This window comes from Myotis lucifugus, unplaced genomic scaffold (genome assembly GCF_000147115.1).
Source record: "Myotis lucifugus unplaced genomic scaffold, Myoluc2.0 scaffold_26, whole genome shotgun sequence".
NCBI lineage: Eukaryota > Metazoa > Chordata > Mammalia > Chiroptera > Vespertilionidae > Myotis > Myotis lucifugus.
In genome coordinates, this window is record NW_005871074.1 from 9,087,726 (window position 1) to 9,111,184 (window position 23,459).

A 23,459-nucleotide genomic window follows, 5' to 3' on the forward strand; every position below is an offset into this window, starting at 1 on the left:
GAAATATCAGGGGGAAACTTTGTGAAGTATATGTTTGTCTAATTACTGTGCTGTACACTAAAACTAATACAAAATAATACTGAATGTAAACTGTAATTGAAAAATAAAAAAAGAGAGTATATAAACTGGGGAGCAAAATTAAAAGGAAAACAAAGGCACTTGAAGTAAAACTATATACTTAACAAATGTCTATACCCTCTCTAGAATCTCAAATAGATGATTGTTTAATGAAAATATTTTACCCTATGATGAGTGAAATTGGGAACATATTCACCAGTACTCATGGGAGCACTGGAGTCAGGTGTTGCAATGACAAGTCTCTGTAATGATGTCTCTTCCACTCCCTCTCCTGGGATTCAGTCCAACAGCAACAGTGAAAACAGTCAACATGCCTGGGTACAGTTCTCTCCATGACACACTTTCGGTCACGTTTAAACATGAAGTTTCTGAGTCTCATGTTTCTGATCTGCAGGGAATGTCCAGTGCAGTTGAGATTATTCGTTTTAAGTATGTGGAAACGTAACGCATTTGTTTTGATTTTATGTCCTGCAATTCATTTATTAGTTCTAAGAGTTTCTTTTATGTGGAATCTTTAGTGTTTTCTCTGGCTGCTTTCATCATTCTCTGTCTGTGTTTGGTCTTTGCTCCTATTATAATGTGTCCTTTTTTGTGATTCTCTTTGGATTTACCCTCGGTGGAGTTCATTGAATATTTTAAATCTGCGTGTTCATTTTCTGCCACAGTTTTCCAGCCCATTATTTCTTCAATTAAGCTCTCTGCCCCTTTCTCTAACCCTTTTCCTTAGGAGACTTATAATCCATAGACTGACTGGTCTGCTTGCCAGTGTCCATGGGCTCTTTATATTTTCTTTATTCTTTTTCTTTTTTGTCCTCTGACTCAGTGATTCCAATTGACCTGTATTTAGGAGTGATTGCTTCTTCTGCCTCATTAAGTCTGCTTTTGAATCCCTCTGCAGTGGTTCTCAACCATCTGGCCCTTTAAATACAGTTCCTCATGTTGTGACCCAACCATAAAATTATTTTCGTCGCTACTTCATAACTGTAATGTTGCTACTGTTATGAATTGTAATGTAAATATCTGATGCAGGATGGTCTTAGGCGACCCCTGTGAAAGGGTCGTTCGACCGCCAAAGGGGTTGCGACCCACAGGTTGAGAACCGCTGCTCTAGGGAATTTTTAAGGTCATTTATTGTATTTTTTTTAGTGTAAAAATTAAAAAACATAATTTATATCTTCTTGTTAATATTATACCTGGAATTTATTTCAGACATTTAAGTCTGGTTCATCATTTGAAAATCAATTAATGCAATCTAGCCCATCAGTATACCAAAGAAGAAAAATCATGTGATCAATATTAATAGATATGGAAAAAGCATTTGACAAAATCCAATACTATTTATAATTTAAAAATATGGCAAACTAGGACTAGAAGGGAAATTCTTCAATTTAGAAAGAACATTTATAAAAAATCCTATAACTAATATCACTACCTTTTGGTGAGAAACTAAATGCTTTTCCACTAAGATATGGAAAAGGCAAGACTATAGCTTGCCACTCCAATTTAATATTGTACTGGGAGGGAAAAACACAATAACAAATGCTGTGAGGATGTGAAGAAACAGGATCTCTCCATTCATTGTTGATGAGAATGAAAAATGGTGCAGGTACTGTGGAAAACAATTTTCAATTTCTTACAAGATTTGACATACTTTTACCATATGATCCAGAAATTTTTCTCTTTGGCATTTACACAAATGAGTTGGAAAATTACACCCACATACAAACCTGCACATGAATGTTTAGAGCAGCTTTATTCATAACTACCAAATATCAGATGTCCTTCAGTAGGTGAAAGGGTAAACAAACTGAGGTAAATCCATATTAAGGAATATTATTTCGTGACTAAATAATGGGCAATTTAGTCACTAAAAGACATGGAGAAAACTTAAGTCATTAGTGAAAGAAGACAATCAGAAATGGTTAAATACCATGTGATTCCAACTCCATGGCATTATGGAGAAAGAAAACCTGTGCAGATAGTAAAAGATCATTGGTTGTGAGGGGTTTATGTCTTCCTGACATTACTGCTTCTCAAGTATTTTATTTTCTCCTTTTTTTTAAACAAAAGAAATGCTACTTGAAAGGTGTTACAGTATTCTGCCTTATTCAGAAAAATAAAATAATTTGACTTTTTCCCCTAAAACTACTTATGAAGTCAAAACTGAATGCCAATTTAACCCTTAAGAATTTGTGTATTCTTTTCATGGGAAAATAATACAGTGACTGAAAAAATGCTTATTATAAAATTTTTTAAAAATTATTTTTATTTAAATCAGCAACACACAATAAAAGTGTAAAATTGCATTAATTTGTTTCATGTCAATGCCATTTGGATTTAAAAAAACACTTCTTAAAACAATCCACTACAATTTACCATATTTTCATATTCCTAAGAAATTATTGAGTTTTAGAGTGTTATTTTCTTAAATGTGTATTTGCATTTAGGTAGTATGACCACGGATTATTTATTGAAATGATCAAATGGGTGAAGAAATAACTTAAGCAACATATTTTTTGTTTGTATTTAGTATCCAAAGAGGATGTCTTTAGAGGCATTTTCAGTAGTTATTGCACAGCTGCTTGGAGTTAATCTGGGATTAAGCTATGATGACATCTATAATTGTAACTGTCCAGGAGCTACATGCATTATGAATCCTCAAGCAATGTAAGATGTTGTTTCTATCAATCTATATATTTTTTGATAAATGTTTGCAGTAGTTTTTGATGTATAATCTCTTGCATGATCACTTGAGAGTAAGACTATTTTTATTAAATATATTTGTGCTTTTTAAAAATGTATGAAATAAAACTAGGATTTGATATTGTAGAAAATGTGCTTAATATTTCTATATTCAATGTCTAGAAAGAAAGTGTTTGTTGTAATGACTTTCTGGGGCTTATAGAGTCTTGAAGTGAAATTTATTTATCATTTAAAAAATGTAACAAGCATTGACTGTGTTGCAGAGTTGTATATGTTTGCCTTATCAATGGTTAACAAGATAGGTAAGTTCTAAATATCTTAATGTTAGCCCATTAGGAACAGGAAAGAAAAAAGTGGCCATAGAATAAACAAAATATAAACATCTTATGATAGGTGCCCAGAAGGAGGTAAATAAGGAATACATGGGGAGAGGAAACTTTTTAATAACGTGGCCTAGGAAATAATTCTGGGACCTGAAGAGAAAGAATGAATTTGGTCATGTAAAGAACTTGTTAAGTACTTTTTAGGGTAAGCAAGTGACTGATATTTGGATAGCAAGAAGCTTGAGAAACTCAACAGATTAGAATAAGGAGATTGAGTGGGGCGGGGGGGCGTGGGGGGGCGTGGGAGTGGTAAAAATGCAAAATAAAAGAAATAGCTTGGACTATAAGGACATATATAGAAGGCATAAGGAGAATAAAATAAAATGCAAGGAGGCTAAAGAACAATCCATCAGGGAAGAAGTCCAGGAGTAACTAACATGGGGTATGTAGGAAAGAGCCTGATTGTGTAATCATGATGTGAGAGGTGGGATTTTATTATTAATGTAGCAAACCACATTTTAAATTGGTTTATACAGTATGGCTAATAAAAATCATCTTAAAAATGAGTGAACAATATATCAGAGTGAAATCATTATAATAATATTTGGGAGATGATTCTCATAAATACAGCAATTTATTAAGATCGAGATAAATGAAAATGGCAAGTATTATTGTAGATTTTTGGATAGCACAACTTATTAACTGATATTGAAAAAGGCAAATATTAGGACTGGAGAAGTTGCAAAATCTTGAGGCATTTTGTATATGTTATATTGGAGGCATCGAGTCATTCATTAGAGTTAAGTGCACACTTATATAGATCAGGATCTCTGAGGACAAGGGATCTAGAGTGTGTGAGCCATCAGCATATTGATGGGAACTAAAATCATGGACAGATAACTTAGAAAGGAGTTGAAACTAGTAAAAGAGGTGCCCTAAGATATAGCTTTGCATTCTTGTCATAAAAAGGAAGGCACTGTTAGAATAAAAACCAAGATAGGATGGCTCCTTACCTGGGGAGTACTATGTTTTAAAAAAGGGAGAAGATGGAATTCAGATGGTAATTTAGTCCCCCCAAGTCTCTCACAAACTAAAGAATAAAACTAGGAAAAAAACAAACAAAGAGCAAAAGCATATTCTATGTTTCCAAAACTGGAATGCACCAAGGATACCAGCAGGTGGGTTCAAACCACTAACAAAATAAAACCTGCATGAAGTAAGTAGCTGTGTAGGAGGAAATAAAACTAACACAGTGGGATCTCTAAAAATCTCAGAGACCTGGGAGCTCAGAAATCATTGACTCATCTGCATACCCCAAACTTGACCCTATTGAGCCTGAAATACCATTAAGCTCATGCCATTACTGGAACCCAAATTGGTGGGAAAATTGCAAATATCTTGCATAATATCAATGTAATTATAAGAAAGTATTTCATAAACTGAAATTGAGGAACAATTTACCAAAAAATCAGGCTGTAATAATAAAACTTTTGAGGTCATAAAATCCAATGAAAAATCATAGGTGACTAGATTAAGGATACATGAGAACTAAATGCAATGATTGATTCTGAACTTTATCCTTTTGCTATCAAAGTTCCAATATTGTGCTGAAGGAAAATTCTGAATGAAATTTTACAATTAGGCATTGATAATATGTCATCCATTCCTGGCTTTAAAGTATCTGTTTTAGGTGAATTCATTTCTATGTATGAATTACACATTAAAATATTTACACTTATGAAAACATGATAGCTTTGGTTGGTGTTGGTTGAGCATAGTCTCATGCAGGTTTCTGGTTCAATTGCTGGTAAGAGCACATGCCCTGGTTGAGGGCTTGATCCCCGGTAGGGGCCGTGCAGGATGTATCTGATTGATGTTTCTCCTCTCCCTCTCCCTTCCTCTTTCTCTAAAATTAATGAAAACATATTTAGAAAAATATTCTGATGCTAACTTACTTTTTACTGTTTCAGGAAAAAAATATTGAACTATATTTGTATTATTTTTCTAAGTTTGAGATTGTTACATGATTAAACAAAAACTCATTCAACAGTACACATAGAAATATAGAAATTTGAAACTAAGAAATAATCTAAGGCTTACACATTTTATATACTTAATGTTGAGATCTTTTAATGGATTATTACCAAGGAACAAGTGTTGATGATTTTTCACTAACACAATCAACTATCTTTTCTTCTTTAATTTTCCATATATATTTTCTAGTATACTTAATATTCTTAATTATAATCAGTGCTACTTATAATAATGATTATAAATATGATGTTGACAATAATAATGCAAAAATGAATAATGGGGCATACTTAAATAGTTTATTTTTTGTTCCAGGCATTGTTGTTTTTAATATATTCTAACTCATGTCACCTTAACTTCTCTACTTTCTAGATTTCTATTACATTAAATTACAATATAAATGAACTTGTTGCTTACATTTATGACTTCCATTAAAAATCAAAGCACTCTCCCCTCCCTCTTGTTTTTCTCTGACTGAAGGTGTACAGAATTAATAATGCTATATTGATGAGTGTGACTCTGATAGTGATTTTACTCCATTTATCTGAAGAATATAATTTAATTTTAGACGTTCCGGTGGTGTAAAGTCTTTTAGCAGTTGCAGTGTGAATGAATATAAAGGTGTAGTTTCACAGCCTGGATTTGAATGTCTTCAAAATCAAACCATTTCAAAAGTGGTTGTCCAAGGAAGACAAGGAGCAAGCTGTGGTAATAACCTTTTGGACACTGGAGAGGAATGTGATTGTGGCCCTCCAGAGGTTAGTGGCAAACATTGATAGCTTACCTAAAGATTCATTTTTGCTTGTTTGTCATATAGTGCTATAAATATAGATGTGATACAAAAGGGAGGGCTTTTGTCAAATGCTGCACCATTTTATCAAATTTCTAAGACATGGAGATACGGGACATGTGAGAACTGACTCATCTGAATTTGAAACATTTGAAGAATTTAAGTATGGAGTAAGTATAGCATGGATTCAATACGATTTTCTTCGTTGTGTAACCATTAATAGCAACACTCACCTTTCTGTGTCACAAACACCAGTCCCTTCAATCATATAATCATCACCTACATCATCTGGATTCTTCCCAAGTGAGTACCTTGTTTCCCTAAGTTATAAAATGTGTGTTATTTACCTCCCCATCCTTGCGTCTGGGAAACTTCATTTATTTTAACCTGATTGCACAGAATTGAAAAAATCATAATCCATCGTTCATTATTGTTATATTTGTTTTTTGCTATTATTTTTTTTTCAGTTGTGCTTGGTAAGATGACTAATCAAAGAAGTTTGTTGTGCCTGTCTTCATATACTTAGGCATGGTGAAGTTGATTGATACAGATTTTTTAGAAAATATGAAAGGTCTCTAATTATTAGGAATAAAATTCTGTATAACTTGATTGCATTATAATTAGAATGACTCAATTTTTCTGTATCTTTATTAATTTTGATTGCTTTACCCCTCAGAACTTGAGAAATAATATTGATACCTCCAACGATCCAGTTGTATTTGCCTAACTCTCACTAGAACTTAATTCATTCTTTATATTTTGAAGCTGTTTTATGGTGCAAACTTAAATGCAATTGGTTTTCTTCCTAGAAATTAACTTTTTACCTACAAAGAGTGAATATTCTTATATCTATGTTGCTTTCTGTTTTAAGTATATTTGGTCTGACATAACTACCTCTAACTCCATCTCCATCTCTGTTTCTATCTCTGTCTCTGCTCTGACTCTGTCTCTAGGTCTTTAGGTTCCTTTGAGTTGGCATTTCCCAGATATTACTCTATTCTCATTTAGTTTTTCTGTACTATTTACTTCAATACCTACATTGTTTTAATGTATTATTTGATCTGAATTTGATTTGTGAAGTTATCAGTTTAGATGTTATTGTGATTAATAGTTTGCATACTTAAAAATTAACTGAGGTCCATGGTTTATTCTTTTCTTTTTTCCTTATGGCTTCTTTCTGTTCCAGGATCTCTTCCAGGATCCTTATTGTATTAAGTTGTTATGACTCCTTACACCCCTCTAGAATGAATTTCTGTAAGTGTAGTTCTCTCAACATTTTTATATTTTCTATGTCCATTTTGTTACATTTGTTTTCTAATTTAATTTTAGCTTATTACTTTTGACCTGTGTGATCCCCACCCCCACACACACACTATTTATTTTCAGTGATTTAGTGGGTATGCATTTTTTCCTCTTTAGTGATTATCTTCCCATTTTGACCATGACTGTTCTTGCAAGTCTGCTGCTGCATATGTGCCTGCATTTCTCTAGGCTAGTTTTGTGATCTACCCTTGAGAATGTTCCATGTGCACTGGAGAAGAATCGATAATGTGATGTTCTGGGATGAAAAGCTCTGATAAGTGAATGTGCTATAGCCTTTCATCTATTCTAGTATGACCCTTTGTATATCTGTGATGTCCGTGATAACTTCTCCTCTTTCATTTCTGATTTTGTTTATATGAGTCTTTTCTCTTTTTTTGCTCAGTGAGTCTGGCCTGGAGACTGTCATTTTATTAGTCTTTTCAAAGAACCAGTTCTTTGTTGTATTAATTTTTGTATAGTATTTTCTTCTCTATTTCATTTAATTCTGCTATATTTTTTATTATTTCCTATCTTCTGCTGACTTTGGATTACCTTTGACCTTTTTCTAGTTATTTTTTCTTATTATTTTCTTATTAAAAATTTTAATGTTGACATTATTGCAGATGTACCTCATCCCACCCCCCTTTGCCCACCTCCACCCAACCCACCTCTCCTTCCCTTGACCTTCACCACACTAATATGTGTCCATGGGCTATGCATATGTGTTCTTTAACTGATCCCTTCACCTTCTTTTTCCAGTCATTCTTATCCTCCTAGTTTATTTTTAAAACTTGAGTTTAGAGAGAGATAGAGAAAGGAAGAAAGGGAGAAAGGACAAGAGAGAGAGAGAGAGAGAGAGAGAGAGAGAGAGAGAGAGAGAGAGAGAGAGATTTGTTGTTCCACTTTTTTATGCATTTGTTGGTTGCTTCTTGTATGTGTCCTGACAAGGGATCAAACCTGCAAACTTTCCATATTGGGACCATGCTCTAAGCAACTGAACTACCAGGTCAAGGCTCATTTTCTAATTCTTTAAGATGTAATGTTTGGATGTTTACTTGGGATTTCTCTTGTTTTTTGAAATAGGCCTGTAATGATATAAACTTCCTTTTTTTATTACTGCTTTCACTGCATCTTTAAAATTCATATGTCATATTGTCATTCTCATTTGTTTCTATATATCTTTTGATGTCACCTTTATTTCTTCTTTGACCCAGTCTTTTTTAAAAATAGTATATTGTTTAATCTTCACATGTTTGTGGTTTTCTTTACTTCTTTTTTGCAGTCGATTTCTAATTTCAAAGCTTGTGGTCACAGAATGTGCTTGGTTCAATTTCAATCTTTTTGAATTTGTTGAGGCTAGTTTTGTGATCTACCCTTGAGAATGTTCCATGTGCACTGGAGAAGAATGGATAATGTGATGTTCTGGGATGAAAAGCTCTGTAAATGTCAATTATGTCCATTTTGTCTAATGTGTCATTTAAAGTTAACATTTTTTTGTTTGTTGATTTTCTGTTTGGATGATCCATCCAGAGCTTTGAATGGAGTATTAAGGTCCCCAACCATGATTGTGCTTTTGACTGTTTCTCCCTATAGTTCTGTTAGTAGTTACTTTATGTATTTTGGTGCATGCTGTGTAGGTGCATATGAATTAAGTATTATATCTCCTTAATGTAGTGCCCAATTTATCATATAAAATGTCCATCTTTGTCTCTTTTTACCTTTGTTATTTTGAAATATGTTTTGTAAGATATAAGTATGGCTACACCAGCTTTTCTGTGGATGTTATTTGCTTGGTGAATCATTTTCCAACCTTTCACTTTGATTCTAACTTTTTCTTTGTAGCTTAGAGGTGTCTCTTGAGGTAGCAAGGCTCCGTGGCTCTGTTTCTCTGTCTCGAATGCCAACCAGCCAACAACCATGACTGAACCCTATGCTGTGTCCTTGCCCAGTTCTCTATCTCTAGGTTCAGGCACAGCTCATTCTGCTCACTCCTGCAGGAATGTCTGTGGAGTCTCTTTGCTTCTACCAGATGAAGGGAGTGCCAGCCACTACCAGATTCCTCCACTCTCTAGCCATGAGCCACTTACTGGCTGCAGTAGAGCTTCTGTGGCTTGTCGCAGTCCTTCTCCCTTCTCTCCTCCCCCATTTGCTCCCACTTGCCTACCTTTAGATATTTCAATGTGCGGATCTCTGAAGCATTTTTGTGAGTTGACCAGGGAATCCTTTGTTGATTTATAGCTATTCAAATTGCTGAAATTTTAAGGCTGAAACCAAGGGGATCCCTCAAGCTGCCATTCTTTTGATATCATTCCCTCTGTAATTGATTTTTATATATACTATAATAATGTCAATTTTTTTCATTACAATTTTTTAATTGATTTCAGAAGAATAGAGAGGAAGAGAAAGTTTGAAACACCAATGATGGGAGAGAATCATTGATCTGCTGCCTCCTGCATGCACCCCCCTTCACCCCACTAGGAATCGAGCCCTTAACCAGGGCATGAGCCCTTGACTGGAATCGAACCAGGAAATCTTCAGTCCTTAGACCAATGCACTATCCACTGATCAAACCAGCTAGGGCAAAAATATCAACTTTTAAAAATCACAATTTATTTAAACACTAGAGGCCCAGTGCACAAAATTTGTGCACTGAGGGGGGATGTTCCTCAGCCCAGCCTGCACCCTCTCCAATCTGGAACCCCTCGGGGGATGTCTGACTGACGGATTAGGCATGTTCCCACAGGAAGTTGGACATCCCTCTCACAATCCGGGACTGCTGGCTCCAACTGCTTACCTGCCTGCCTGATCACCTCTAACTGCTTCTGTCTGCTATCCTGATCACCTCCTAACCACTCCTCTGCCACTCTGATCAACACCTAACTGCTTCCTGCCGGCCCAATCGCACCTAACTGCTTCCTGCCGGCCCAATCGCCCCCAATTGCCCTCCCCTGCCAACCTGGTCACCCCTAACTGCCCTCCCCTGCCAGCCTGGTTGCCCCCAACTGCCCTCCCCTGATGGCCTGGTTGCCCACAAAAGCCCTTTCCTGCCAGCCATTTTATGGTGGCCATCTTGTGCCCACATGGGGGTGGCCAACTTGTGTGAGCGTGTGATGGTCAATTTGCATATTATCTCTTTATTTTATAGGATTGTCCTTCCCTCATTGCTGTGAATCAATCTTGGTTATTGATCAAGTAAACATTTATGAGTTTTTCTGTTTTTTTCTACTCTAATGCCACCATTTTAATTACTATAAATTTCTATTAATTTGTGGGATATGATTATATATCCTCCAGCATGATTTTTTTTGGTGATCATGGCCTTTTGCATTTAGTAAGAATATCTGATTTGTTTCTTTTAGTTTCTACAAATAAAAAGACAGAAGAAATTGCATTGAACCTTAGATAAATTTGATGTTAGATAAAATGGAGGTATATGCCTTCATTTTTTTATTTCTTTTAATTTATCTCAACAGTATTTTCTAGTACTAATTATATAGGTTTTTTACTGATAAACTTTTAAATTTTTACTGCGATGTTTTAAAAATTTTTATGATAGTTTAAATCATATATTTTAAAATGTTTTCTTTATTACTCATTTTTAAAAATACACTAGATATTTATAGTCTTAATTTTTTACTGCAATCTTGCTGAATTTATTTATTAATCCCATTAGTTTTTTTAGAGCAATTTATCTGTTAGGAGCATAATGTGAATCATATGTATTTTATATTTTCTAGTAACATTTATAAAATAAAATAAAATAGGTGAGATAAATTTGCATAATATATTTTTATTTAATATGTCAAATGTAGTATTATTTCAACATATAATCTGCATAAAGTTATTGTTGAGTATTTTTATTTTTAATATGTATGTGTTAATACATTTTATTAATAAAATACATATAGGTATATGCACACATATACACAAACACACACACATGTGAATAAATATAGAAACAGAGAGACATCATAAGAATTGGCTTATACAATAATGGAAACTTTGTCATGAAATTGAACATACTGTCACCAAGCCTAGATGTCAAAATGAAGGAAGATCCAGGAAGAAGGAAGAATAATTGCAGACTTAACTGCTCCTTCACTCCATTGAGATGAGTCAGCAATCAGCTACTTTAAGTTAATGCTGTCATGAGTTTTGATTTTATGGATGTTGGGATGGAGTCCATGTGTTTTGCCTAGGAGATAAACATGATGAATCTTTGGAGACCAGATGGTGAAATGTGATAGAATATACCCAAAGCTTTGCATGTCCTAATATTAATAACTTGGGAATATGTTACTATACATGGCAAAAAGTACTCTAAAGAGATGATCAAGTTTAGGATCTTGAGAGGGAGAGGTCTCCTATGTTTCTTAGTGGGCCATATGTAATCACAGGGATACTTCTTAGAGGGAGGCAGGCAAGCAGGACAGAGGCTATTTGACAATGATATTTGAAGATGCTACATCACTGGTTTTGAAAATGGAGTAAGAATCCATAACCCAAAGAATGCAGGTGCCCTCTAGAAGCTGAAAAGGCAGTAAAATGATTTATCTCTAGAGTTTCCAGGAGGAATGAAGAACTTTCAAAATCTTCATTTTAGTCTCTTGGTCTTTTGACTTCCAGAACTGTAAAATAATACTAGCACATGTATGTAGTTTTAAGCTACTAAGTTTATGGTAATTTTTACAGCAGAAATAGGTAGTAAATATAAGATTGAATTAATTCTGTGTTCCTTGTGAACACAACACCTTGAATGGATTTAAAGATTCCTACCAAATGGACTGCAGTTTTTCTGAAGAAAACAACAATTTCTTTATGACAGCATGTGTAGATTCAACACTTTGGTCATCTGGGAAAGATAATTTCTACCAATACATTTGTAGCAACCTCAGAAGCAGCATTTGGGTGGTGTGAAGTCAAGATCCAAGTTTTAAGAGACTGAAAATAAGGATTATTAGTGTGAGAAAGATGTAAATACATGAAGGAACTCTCTAGGAGGGAATCAATATTCCAAGAGGTTCAAAGGAGCACCTAAGGATTTTCATCAACTGGGTCAGTGATATGATAGATACAGTAATCAGAGTAGAAGTAGGCGTCAGAGCAAAGTTTACAAGAGTGTTTGTTTTTCCTTAGATAATAAAGGCAGACCTCCAGATATATACAACGTGGCTAAGGGGAATCATGTCAGTGTTCAAAAGTTTACCCTGGGCAAAAGCTGTCTACCTCTAAAGTCAATAAGTCTCAGGTTAAGTTTTCCTGATAGAATGGCTATTCAATCCTTAGGTTAAGAGCAGTGATGATAATCTGGAACAAGATCACCAAAGCATTCTGAATTATATTCATTTGTGTTGTTTTCCTTCTGGCTAGCTCAGTTTTTGAATTGTATATCATTAATATACAAGTACTTATAAGGAAAGTAAATAAACAGACTACCTCAAGGGAAATTGGTGCATAGAAATATAAAGTAAACCAGAAGGTGCATATATCTTCAATATGAACACATTATTAGTACAATAAATAAATTGAAACAGACCTAAATGCCTAGTTATTTTTGCCTATACGTTTTGCTAATTTTTAAATATTCTTACCAGCCAAGTAAAATATCACTCTTGCACTGAATAGACAACTATAAGAAAGTTGGAAATCAGAGTATCCTATTTAATAATAGAAAAACGTGGTAATTAACCATACCTCCGCTACGCTTCTCATTGGCTAATCAGGGTGATATGCAAATTAACTGCCAACCAAGATGGCGGCCAGCAGCCAGGCAGCTAGGCAGCTGAAGTGAACATGAGGCTTGCTTGCTCCAGTGATGGAGGAAGCCAAGGTTCCCCGCCTGCTGTGGCTGGGCTCTGAGCTGCACTCTAAGAAACAATGTTGCAATTATAGAAGCTAAACAAACCCCAGATACCTGCTTTCAGCCGGCCGGCCTTGGAGCTGGAGCCGCAACAAAGTTTCAATTACAGAAGGTAAATAAATCCCAGAATAAAAAAGATAAAGAAAAAAAGGAGAGACTGGGAGCTTCAGTTGCAGGCTTGGCCTGCCTGAAAACAACCCTGAAGGGGGTGCGGGAAGCCTGAAAACAGCCATCAGCCCCTCATCCAGGCTGGCCAGGCACCCAAGTGGGACCCCCACCCTGATCCGGGACACCATTCAGGGCAAACCAGCCAGCCCCCACCAGTGCACCAGGCCTTTATCCTATACAGTAAAAGGGTAATATGCAAACTGACCCTAACAGCCTAAAGACTGGGAATGACTGGTCACTATGACACACACTGACCACCATGGGGTAGATGCTCAATGCAGGAGCTGCCCTCTGGTGGTCAGTGAGCGCCCACATGGAGGAGCTCTGCTCAGCCACAAGCCAGGCTGACGGCTGCCAATACAGCAGTCGTGCTGGGAGCATCTCTTGCCTCCTCAGCAGCACTAAGGATGTCCAACTGCAGCTTAGGTCTGCTCCCCGCTGGCAAGTGGACATCCCCTGATGGCTGCTGGGCTGCCATAGGGATGTTTGATTTCCAGCTTAGGCCCAATCCCCTGGGGAGCAGGCCTCAGCCAGCAGATGGTCATCCCCCGAGGGGTCCCAGACTGTGAGAGGGCACAGGCTGGGCTAAGGGACCTTCCCCCCTCCCCCGAGTGCACAAATTTTTGTGTACCGGGCCTCTAGTACTATTATAAAGAGCATTTATTCCTTTTGTTCTCCAAGACTCCAATATCTTTTTGAATTAATCTTTAATATAAAATTTTGGAGCTAAAAATAATAATGAAGAACAATTTTCTCTGAATAGGTTTTTATAATGATAAAATATTATAATTTAGAAACCTCTATTTTATCACAATCATAACTTGTAATATATTCCCATAATTATTTTTGAGAAGACTTGATAATATGGAAAAGTACTTATGATGTATTCAATGAAAAAAAACCCTGAAAACTCATTGTGCATATTTTTACAGAATCAAAGAGGATTGAAAATGATTAGATTAAATTATTAACAGTACTATTTCTTGAGCATGGAATCATGAATAATTTATTACCATTGTTGTCTTTATTAAAACTATATTAAGTTTAAATAAACAGTGTTACAAATAAATATAGAAGTAAACATTATACTGTAATTGTAATTAACTTAGAGACAAACTTTAGTACCCTTTGACAAATGAAATTATTTATTTGATTTAAAATTTCTATTATTTAACTTGATTGTATTTGCTTTTAGAACTGTAGTTTTGCAAAATGCTGTAATCCTAACACTTGTAAACTGATTGGAGATGCAAAATGTGGCACTGGAAAATGCTGTAATAGAAAAACTTGTCAGGTAACCTCTCAAAATATTACATTTTTTTCTTCATGAAATTTTTATGTTCTTGTGCATTAATTATGGTTCAGTTTTTTAAAAACTTGTTTTTATACATCTTACAAATATGTTACTTGATGTACCCTCTTCATACACAGTTGGTTTTATAATTTAGGTGATATCCTTAGGTCTTTTTCTCCCTACTATTTAGCTCCACCATTCAAACAACTGTGTTGTTTCAATTTCTACTCAATATCCTTCTAGTTATTGCACTCAATACCAATTCCAGATTATTTGGGTGCTATGAATTCCTTGCGGTGATGCCTGAGTGAAGCTCTTCATCATCAAACAACTTACGATGAAATTATAAATGAGCCAGCTAACACACACTTGACGTGCAATGCTCCAATAAAAGACAGTGATTTTTTTAAAAATCTCATTTTGAAAATAATAGAAAAGGAATCCATGTAGAATAGTCATCAATATGCAACACAAACAATAGTGAAGTTTGCCTTGGGCAAAGACTTCTAGCCTAGAAGTGGATTGAATTGATTTTCCTTTGGAAGTTTTCCATTCAAGTTTTTCTTTGTGGCCACATCTGAGCGGAGATTGGTTAGGATTTGCCTTCTGTGGATTGCGTCATTATAGCACCTCATTTAGTATCACTTTCAGGACTCTATGACAAATATAAAAGCTAATTAATGAGAGATTTTGCTTGCCAGATGTGTTTTCTCTGTGTCAATGGAATCTCTCACAACATTATTCTACTTTGTTCTATATGTGTTCTTTTTTACTCTGTAGGCTAGTAAATGGAACTAATGGTCGTTTGTGTTCAAGGCACATGAATGTAGAAGGCAGTGTAAGATTTCTACTTCTTAGCAATAAATCTTATTGCTTTTCCCTTCATTAGAGCTCTCATTTTAACCTTTGTCTCCAAACCACGGAATATGGCTTTTCTAAACAGCCTATTGCCGTTTTTCTACATCCCAAAGGGTAGTGCTTTAAAATGGAGATAATCACTACATTTGGTTTAGTGAAGATTCACAGTGCAAGTTGCTAGGGAGAGCTTCAGGGCAAGAGTTAAATCTACTTTATTAGTTTAAATTAATTTTATTATGTGGTATAGTATAGTACTTTGCTTTTGCTCTCATTTTGTTGTATTGTCAATCAGCAAGCTAGACAAGATGCCTTACTGAGCCAATTAGCTAGGAGTCATTTTTATTACGTGCAGGTTCAGAGCAGAATATCTCTGTCAAATTCTGGACAAATAAAGGAAGGAGCATTCCCTTTTTATATCTTTCTAGGTCTTTGTGTAAGTTATTTTTGCAGACAGCTTGTAACCTTGAGTATACATCATATCTAACAAACACCTATCATATCTATACAGACAGCTTGTAACCTTGAGTATACATCATATCTAACAAACACCTATCATATCTATACAGACAACTTGTAACCTTGAGCACATATCATATCTAACAAACACTTGGCATGAGACTATTATCAGTATCAGTGTATCAGCCCCTTTAGATGGCTAGCTTGCAAGGTCAGACAGCTAAGTTTATCTTTTCTATTATTTAAGTTAAATAACAAAGTTATTTTTACAGAATAAGAGACCGTCTAAAAATAACAGAGTTGACTTATGGAACAAGGGACTAGCAAGAAATAGCAGAGAACTTCAAAACAGCAGTTTCAAACAGCAGTTTTTCTAAAGGAGGGATCATTACTATGTGTCAATTTAAGGCTGACAATTGTCTTATACTCTGCTCTCTTTCATTATTGGCTATAAGCATAAAAGGCTTCCTATTTTCTTCTCTTTTCTACTTTCAGTTAGGCTAGTTTCCACCAATGCTTTTCCAAAATTTAACAATTTTACTTAATATTTTATAAATAACATTTCTACTTAAATAGACAAATATCCAAGTGCAAAGCTGTGGAAGATAATAATTTAACCAGCTTTCTTACTGAAACATAACAGTGAATAGCTTGTTTCTAACTAGTACTCAGAAATTTCTATTTGTACTTAAAAAAATTGTATTTGGTACTGTATTGGTACAATTATGTATTGGTCAGTTGCATCTTTGTTTTGAATTTGTTCAAAATGATGTTTATTATAAATTCCTTATACATACACTTTATTTATGTGTGAAAAAATTTAAAGACATGACCATTGTAACTACATGTAGACTTCAGATTCAAAGTTACTAAAAATTTGAAATAAAGATAGTTTCCAATATTATTTTTATTTCACACTTTAGATATACTATAATTTTAATGGCATAGTAGAACAACAAAGGTGAATACTTCTACATATACAGCTTTTGTTGTTTGAATACTAAGTGACTAATATATCATTTAACATTACTTGACTTCATTTTTTTAAAGAATAAGCTAATGAGTTCTTTTATTTTCTAAAATATATATCAAAATATTTTGGAATTTGTTTTATAACAAATAAGTCAACACTTATAACTTCTTTATTTTATTTAAAAAATACTAAATTTTTATTTATTCATTTTAAAAATCTTTATTGTTGAAAGTATTATATATGGCTCCTTTTTTCCGTCATTGACCCCTTCTAGCCTGCCTCTGTTCCCCCTCACCCTTCAGCCTGCCCCAGGTCTTCACAACCCTATTGTCTGTGTCCATGGGTAATTCATCCTATCTAATAATAGACAAAGATTGAAATTGACCATACCTTCGCTACACCTCCCATTGGCTAATCAGCAAGATATGCAAATTAACCACCAACAAAGATCACGGTTAATTTGCATAAGTAGGCGCGAAGCAGCGGAGCGAAGACTGAAGGCAGCTCCGGCCAGAGCAGTGAGGGCTGTGAAGGCGGCTCCGGCTGGAGTGGCGCCAGTTTTCCTCAGGCACCCGGGACCCAGGCCTATTGCATGAATCTTTTCGTGCAACAGGCCTCTAGTATATGCATACAAGTACTTTGGTTTATCTCTTCACCCCTCCTCCCCCACCCTCACCTACCCCTGCCTTCTCAGAGAAAGATAATCACACGAAATCACTCATATGTGGAATCTAAGGAACAAAATAAACTGATGAACAAATAGAACCAGAGACAAGCATGGAACAGACAGACAAATTTCAGAGGGAAGGTTAAGATTGATTAACCTGGGAATTCATATGTGTATATGCATAGCCCATGGACATGAAGCAGGATTTTTTGTACTGGAATACGCAGTGTTCCCCTGGGCAAGATGGTTCCCTAGATTCTTTGTCTGAGAGAGTCGAAGAATGAGTCCACAGAAGTAAGGTGGTATAGCAAAGGTGGAAATTTTATTGAAGAAAAAGTACAGACTCCCATGTGGGGAAGGGAAAAGAATCTCACAACACAGACTCCCACATGGGGAGGGGGAAAGAGTCCCATGGAGTCCCTGTTTCCATGGTTTATAAAGGCTGTAGGTCTTTGTGCCTTGATATCCCCTCTGATTGGTCACTATTCTCTTAGACTGGTTACTATAGTAACTCCTGAGCTCAAAGGTCGAATCTCACATGGGACATGTGAGGTTTTCCTCCCCTCCTCCCTTATTGTTTTCCTATCCCCTTTGGGCCTTCTTCTTCCTCTGAATGAGGGGCTTCCTTCCCTTTATTTTGTAAATATAGACCTTCTGCTGCTCTGCAGCCCTGTGCTTCTTCCATGGTTCCCTTAATTTCTCAAATTTCCTAAACCTGTCTTTTTTTCACCCCTAAAAATTCCTATTTCAGACACAGACAATAGAGTGGTGAAGGCCTGAAGGGGCAAGTGCAGGGTGAGGGGGTCAATGAGAAAAACAACAACAGGGACATCTGTAATCCTTCCAACAATAAAGATTTAAAAAGTTTGATCCCAGCCAGGAAATAAAAGATTTGTGAAATTAAAAAAGAAAAAATAAGGAATAGTATTCTGGCTTTTATTCTTGGGAAAAATCAATGGGCCATTTGCCCATTTTTAGTCAATACTATATGAAACAAAATTTTCTACCTGACACAATTCCTTTAATTTTTATTTTCTTTTCAACCACAGTTTACATTTACTACTATTCCTCACCAGTTTCAGATGTACAGGAGAGTGGCCAAACACCCATGCACTTTACAGAGTTGACTCCCCGCTGCCTGTACCCATTTTTCCTGATATTTTTTACTATATTCCCCATGCTGCAAACTGCATCTCTGTGGCTATTCTGTAGCTACCAATTTGTACTGTTTAATCCCTTCATCTTTTTCACCCAGCCCCCAAGCCCCCTCCCCTCCAATAACTATCAGTCTGTTCTCTGAATTTATGAGTTTGTTGCTTTAGTTTGTTCATTAGATTCCACATATAAATATGTGAAATCCTATGGTTTCTGTCTTTCTCTGACTGGCTTTTATTTCACTTAACATAGAACTCTCTAGGTCCATTCTTGCTGTCACAAAAGATTGTATCTTGATAATGGCCAAGCAAAGGAAAACAAACAAACACTCATGAAGCTCAACTTCATGCTCAGGTGAATATTTCAAACGGGAAAAATAGAATTCTTATTCAGGACATCTATTGAATATCCTCACAATTCTGTTGACAGGTCTCAAACAAGGTTTCTGCATGTATAATACAGATAGCTCATTGCACCTCCTGGGTTTTCTAGTCCATAGTACAATATTTCAGAAGAGTAGAGAGATCATTTCTTTTCCAACATCCGCCTCGATGCTTGGTAATGGAGGAAACCAGGCCTGATCCTGCTAAGTTAAATTTCCACTTCCTGTGTCTAGGGAGAAGTGTTCTGATTATCATCCTGAGTCTGAAGCAGTTTCGTGATTTATAACCCCTCATAGTAGAGGTGGAGTAGATCCTGAAAGAAAAATTATTTGAAATAAGAAAGATGTCCATTGAGTAATAGTTTAGGATTATGGTAAAAACTAGCAACTGAGTTAGTACAGCATATCAGGAATACAATTAGTCCCAAGAATTAAAGTTGAAAAATGAATATGCATAGCCTGATTTCAGATATTTTCTATTGTTGATCTTGAAGTAAATATTTAGTATCACCACAGCATTATGACTATGAGAGCTTTTACTAGACCCTTTTTAAAATATTGAGGTGAAAATCATAAAAAATAAAATTAACTATTTTCAAGTGAACAATTTAATGTCATTTATAATATTCACAATGTTGTGCAGCTACCACCTCTAGCTAGCTCCAAAAAATCTTTATCATCCAAACAGACGAACATGCTCTCCTTTCTCCCTTCCTGTCAGTCTCTGGCAACCACCAATGTGAGTGCTGCCTTTCAGGTTTCACTTATTCCAGATATTTCATGTAAGTGGAACCACACAATGACCTATGGTGTCTTGCTTTCTTCATTTAATGCAGTGATTTAAAAGTTTATTCATTTTTATATTATATATCAGTCTACCATTCCTATATCTGCCTGAAAATATTCTGTTGTATGTATATACCACAACTTACCTATTCATTAATTGATAGACATTTGGCTTCTTTCCAATCTATTTTTCTAAAACTTTTAAGTAAACTTTTAATTTGCTAAAAAGGTAATAGAATCCCCATGTCTATTTGGATTCTTATTTACACTTTTTGGTTAGTACTTTACAAACATATTTCGTTCAGAAAGATAAAAAAAAAGAAATGAACAGTATCCCTTTTTCTCTGACAGTTAGGTGTAATCATAAAATCTGAGCACCAGACTTTTTAAAAGACTTCATCCTAGAACTTCTGCTTTGGTAACAGCCCCCGCTTACTATGTCACTGGAAACCAATTTTAAATTTCCCATTGTTCTCACATTGGAAGTTACTAGAAAATATGAGAGAGCTCAACACTATTTTAAAGGCAATGCATCCATGCTTCTGGTTCTGTTTTGTTCATCAGTTTATTTTGCTCATTAGATTCCACATATTAGTGAGATCAAATGGCATTTATCTTTCTCTGACTGGCTGATTCTGCTAACATAATACCCTCAAGTCCGTCTGTGCTGTCACAAAATATAAGAGTTCCTTCTTTTTTGCAGTGGTGTACAAGCAGGGACACATGGAACAGTCTGATAAATGTCAGAGGAGAGGGGCGTAGACGGGACTGGGTAAATAAGGTGAAGGATTTAGGTGAAAAACATATATGCATAGCCCATGGACACAGACAATAGTGTGGTGAAGGTCAAGGGAGGGGTAGGCAAGGGTGTGTGAAAGTGTCAAAGAAATCTGAGACATCTGCAATAGTGTCAACATGAAAACTGTAAAGGCAATGCAACATTTTCTGATGAAAATTAAAAAAGGATGTTGACTTAAGTGTTTAACATTTCCGCATCTTTCAGAAAATTGCGTACATACTGTCTCAGAACTCGGCATTTGGTATGAATACATGATCTGATTCCATTATGTTCATATTTAGTTAAACTTCATAATAGATTAGTCCCCATTAAATTATTCCAAAAGGAGGGTGTTGTGCTCAGTGGATAATATGCACAGTGGCTGTTCTTAATGTTAATACCATCAGTCAGGAATTTGAGTGATACCGCCCCAGTACTGAACTATGGTATGTGATCTTTGACAAGTCATTTAATCTCTCATCATTCTTAACTATAATGACAGTTTATCTAAATTATAGTAGAAGATAATAATACCTTGCTTGGAGTAGTGTGGTAATTGTCATGTGTGAAGCAGTTTGTCTTTGTATAAAAAGTATTGCAAAAAAATTGTCTCTATTTGTCTCACAGGTGATGGAAAGAGGACGTTTATGTCGGAGAGGCAGAGATCCATGTGATTTTCCTGAATTTTGTAATGGAATTTATGAGACTTGTCCGTTGGATGTAGTATCTGCTGATTTAGAACCATGCAATAACTATACCGCCTTTTGCTATAAAGGAATATGCCGAGAACCGACTAAACAGTGTGCAGAGTTATTTGGAAAATGTAATAGTTGTGTTTATTTTTCTGGGATTCCTTTTTAAACTGTGTTTTTCTAAAGTCAGTAATTCACCCTAACCACAAGGAAAGGTATTGTTTATTTAAATCCAAATTTGAAAATAAAATTGCAAATCAAAGCACCTTTGAATTATGTCAAGAGGCAAAATAGGATTACTAAGTAGAGGACAAAGACACTAGGACATTAGTGAAAATTCAGATGATTGGTGCAAAGGGAATATATTGTTAGAATTGTAGATATTAAATCAAATGACTGATTGCTCAGTCATTTCTGCAATTTGATACCAACTTTTCCCTTCTCAAGTGGGTAGTTTTTGGGGAGTGATTCTCATTCTCAAAGAGCCAATAGGTGACATAAAAAATGTGGACATGGCACTCACTGACTGGACATTGCTGCTGTCCAGCTGTCTCTCTATTAATATACCATATTTTTAGTTTTAATTGTTTTTTTGAGATGAGTAATTGGAACTTTATGTTTTCAGTTGCTAAAGGTGCTGCGTATGTATGTGTAGAAGAAGTGAATTACCTCGCAGATGAATTTGGAATCTGTCTTCACAACAAACGATGTCATTTTCAGTGTGTATTTTTAAAAAAACTATCCATTTTTCAAATGTGTGTGTTTGTGTGTATATGTTTTCTGCAATGAGTCACTTAATTCAAATGACAGATGACTATAGTACATACAGATAAATTTATATGTTGCACTTCATAAGATGGTGTATGCACTGAATAGCCTTGCTGTTATGGTTTGAGTAACATTCTGAATTATCCTCATACTTTGAATTATTATTTACCTAAAACATTAGTCTTATAGTAAGTGACACGTGGGAACTTTTCTCTGCTTTATATTGCCAGGGATACCTTTTGTGCAAAGTTAGTTTGTCAATGGACAAACTCACGGGTAATATCATGGAGTCCATTTGATATTCAATATACTTACCTTAGAGGCTATATATGTATGTCAGCAAAACTGAGAAATCCTTTATCAGTGGGAGAAGTGGATGTAACCCGCGTAGCTGATGGCACTATATGTGGTGAAGATAGGGTAAATATAAATTCTTCTTGATTTTATATGATGTGTGTGTCTGAGTGCCTCTGTGTGTGTGTGTGTGTGTGTGTGTGACAGAGAGAGAGAGAGAGAGAGAGAGAGAGAGAGAGAGAGAGAGAGAGAGAGAGAGAGAGAGAATATTAAGATTTTTTTATTTGCAATAATACAAACTTGTCACTGTATCTTAAGATTCAAAGGTCAGATTTCTGCTGGTCAAAGGATCACTTGCTTTCTGATCTGTTTTATTATGAACTTTGCTATAGATATTTAAACTGGTTGCCTCACACTTGAGAATCTAAGCCTCTTTATTAGGCTAGGATTTGGTCTGCAATAATTTGTGTAAACAGAGAACAAAAAAGAATCAAATAATACACTAATAATTAGAATGGAACAATCTGAATACTAAGAACAACAACAAAAGACACCCTAAGTATTTAGTCTTACAATAATTAATTAGAATGAATTTGATTATAATGACAGTAAAACATTTATTTATTTGCTTATTAGCCTACTCCCCTAATTATTTCTCCAAAAGCATAATATACTTGTTAAAAATTTGACCCTCCAACAAGATACAATAATAAAATAATCTAAGCTTTATTTAATTTATTTTTCTTAAAAACATTAAGAAACATGATAAATGAGTTTAGACTATTATCACTAAAAATAATTGACTAAAGAAAAACATGCATAATTATCTTACATTTTAATTAAAATAATTTACAATGAGAAGCAGTATTTTAAGAATTAAAAAATAAGAAAAATGAAGTGAGTAAATTTATTTCAGAATGCAAAAAGACATTTTAACATAAAAATAATAAAGTAATTACAACGGAACTTACTGATACTGGCTACATTGTTGGCAAAAGTATGTTCAGGCTTAGAAAAAAATCTTATAAGAGTTTATTTGAGCCAAACTGATGACAATTGCCAGGATGAAAAATCTCAATAGGTTGAGAAAGTGCTCTGGAG

The 23,459-nt window shown here is 35.1% G+C and overlaps 1 protein-coding gene across 1 annotated transcript in view; it reads left to right on the forward strand.

Moving 5' to 3' along the window:
- The window catches only part of LOC102436127 (A disintegrin and metallopeptidase domain 3-like), an 80,928-nt gene that overhangs the window by 43,819 nt on the left and 13,650 nt on the right, over positions 1 to 23,459 (forward strand). Inside the window, exons 10-15 of the mRNA XM_023751827.1 lie at positions 2,609 to 2,745; positions 5,704 to 5,893; positions 14,451 to 14,549; positions 21,232 to 21,427; positions 21,922 to 22,015; positions 22,295 to 22,484. Coding sequence (XP_023607595.1) covers positions 2,609 to 2,745; positions 5,704 to 5,893; positions 14,451 to 14,549; positions 21,232 to 21,427; positions 21,922 to 22,015; positions 22,295 to 22,484 — 906 coding nt within the window. The remainder of the gene's footprint in view (positions 1 to 2,608; positions 2,746 to 5,703; positions 5,894 to 14,450; positions 14,550 to 21,231; positions 21,428 to 21,921; positions 22,016 to 22,294; positions 22,485 to 23,459) is intronic.